This window comes from Sinocyclocheilus rhinocerous, unplaced genomic scaffold (assembly GCF_001515625.1).
Source record: "Sinocyclocheilus rhinocerous isolate Xijiao unplaced genomic scaffold, SAMN03320098_v1.1 scaffold789, whole genome shotgun sequence".
NCBI classification, from domain to species: Eukaryota; Metazoa; Chordata; class Actinopteri; order Cypriniformes; family Cyprinidae; genus Sinocyclocheilus; species Sinocyclocheilus rhinocerous.
The window spans coordinates 1,685,295-1,685,989 of NW_015667306.1; the positions used below are offsets into that span (position 1 = coordinate 1,685,295).

A 695-nucleotide genomic window follows, 5' to 3' on the forward strand; every position below is an offset into this window, starting at 1 on the left:
TATATATATATATATATATATATATATATATATATATATATATATATATATGTAATATGTATATTAATGATTGTTTGATGAATAGAACGTTTAAAATAACAGCATTTATTTGAGATAAATCTTTTGTAACATTGTTGTTACCTGTCTCTTTTAAACAATTAATGCATCCTTGATTAATAAAAAATCCTTGCATTAATTTATTTAAAAAAAAAAATCAAACCACAAACATTTGACCAGTAGTGTATTTAATAATTTAATTTGTGTCAAAGACTAATGCCTTCGTCTGCTGATGGTCTTCTCTTTGTGGTCTTTCTCTGCAGAGTGGTGCTGACCTTGAGGACCCGTGGTAGTCGTCCCACCTGAGGAAAGAGCACCTCTTCTACACAAGACATTAGTCATGTTTCTTTTGTTCCAGTGAAACCAAGAGAATCAACGGACAGTCTTTCAAGAGTCACAAGAGTCACGAAACACAGTACAACCAAAAGCATTACAAACATGCTTTAATTCTAATATATGAGGGAAAGGAGGGAAAGAATGTTTTAAAAACAAACTTAAACACAACAATAACAAAATATGCATCATACAATAAATAAAACAAAAACTTTTTCTCACTTGTTTTGTGGTGGCTGTGGGTGTTCATTTTGAAACCGAGGATGTTGTGCTGTGGTGCCTTTTTAAGTCGGCTGTGAATTCGA

At 31.5% G+C, this 695-nt stretch overlaps 1 protein-coding gene across 1 annotated transcript in view; it reads left to right on the forward strand.

Moving 5' to 3' along the window:
• Positions 1-453, forward strand: part of LOC107733761 (protein phosphatase 1B-like) — a 48,187-nt gene extending 47,734 nt beyond the window's left edge. Inside the window, exon 7 of the mRNA XM_016545534.1 lies at positions 321-453. Within this exon, the coding sequence (XP_016401020.1) occupies positions 321-350 (30 nt within the window). The 3' untranslated portion in view covers positions 351-453. The remainder of the gene's footprint in view (positions 1-320) is intronic.
• Positions 454-695: the final 242 nt, after the last annotated feature.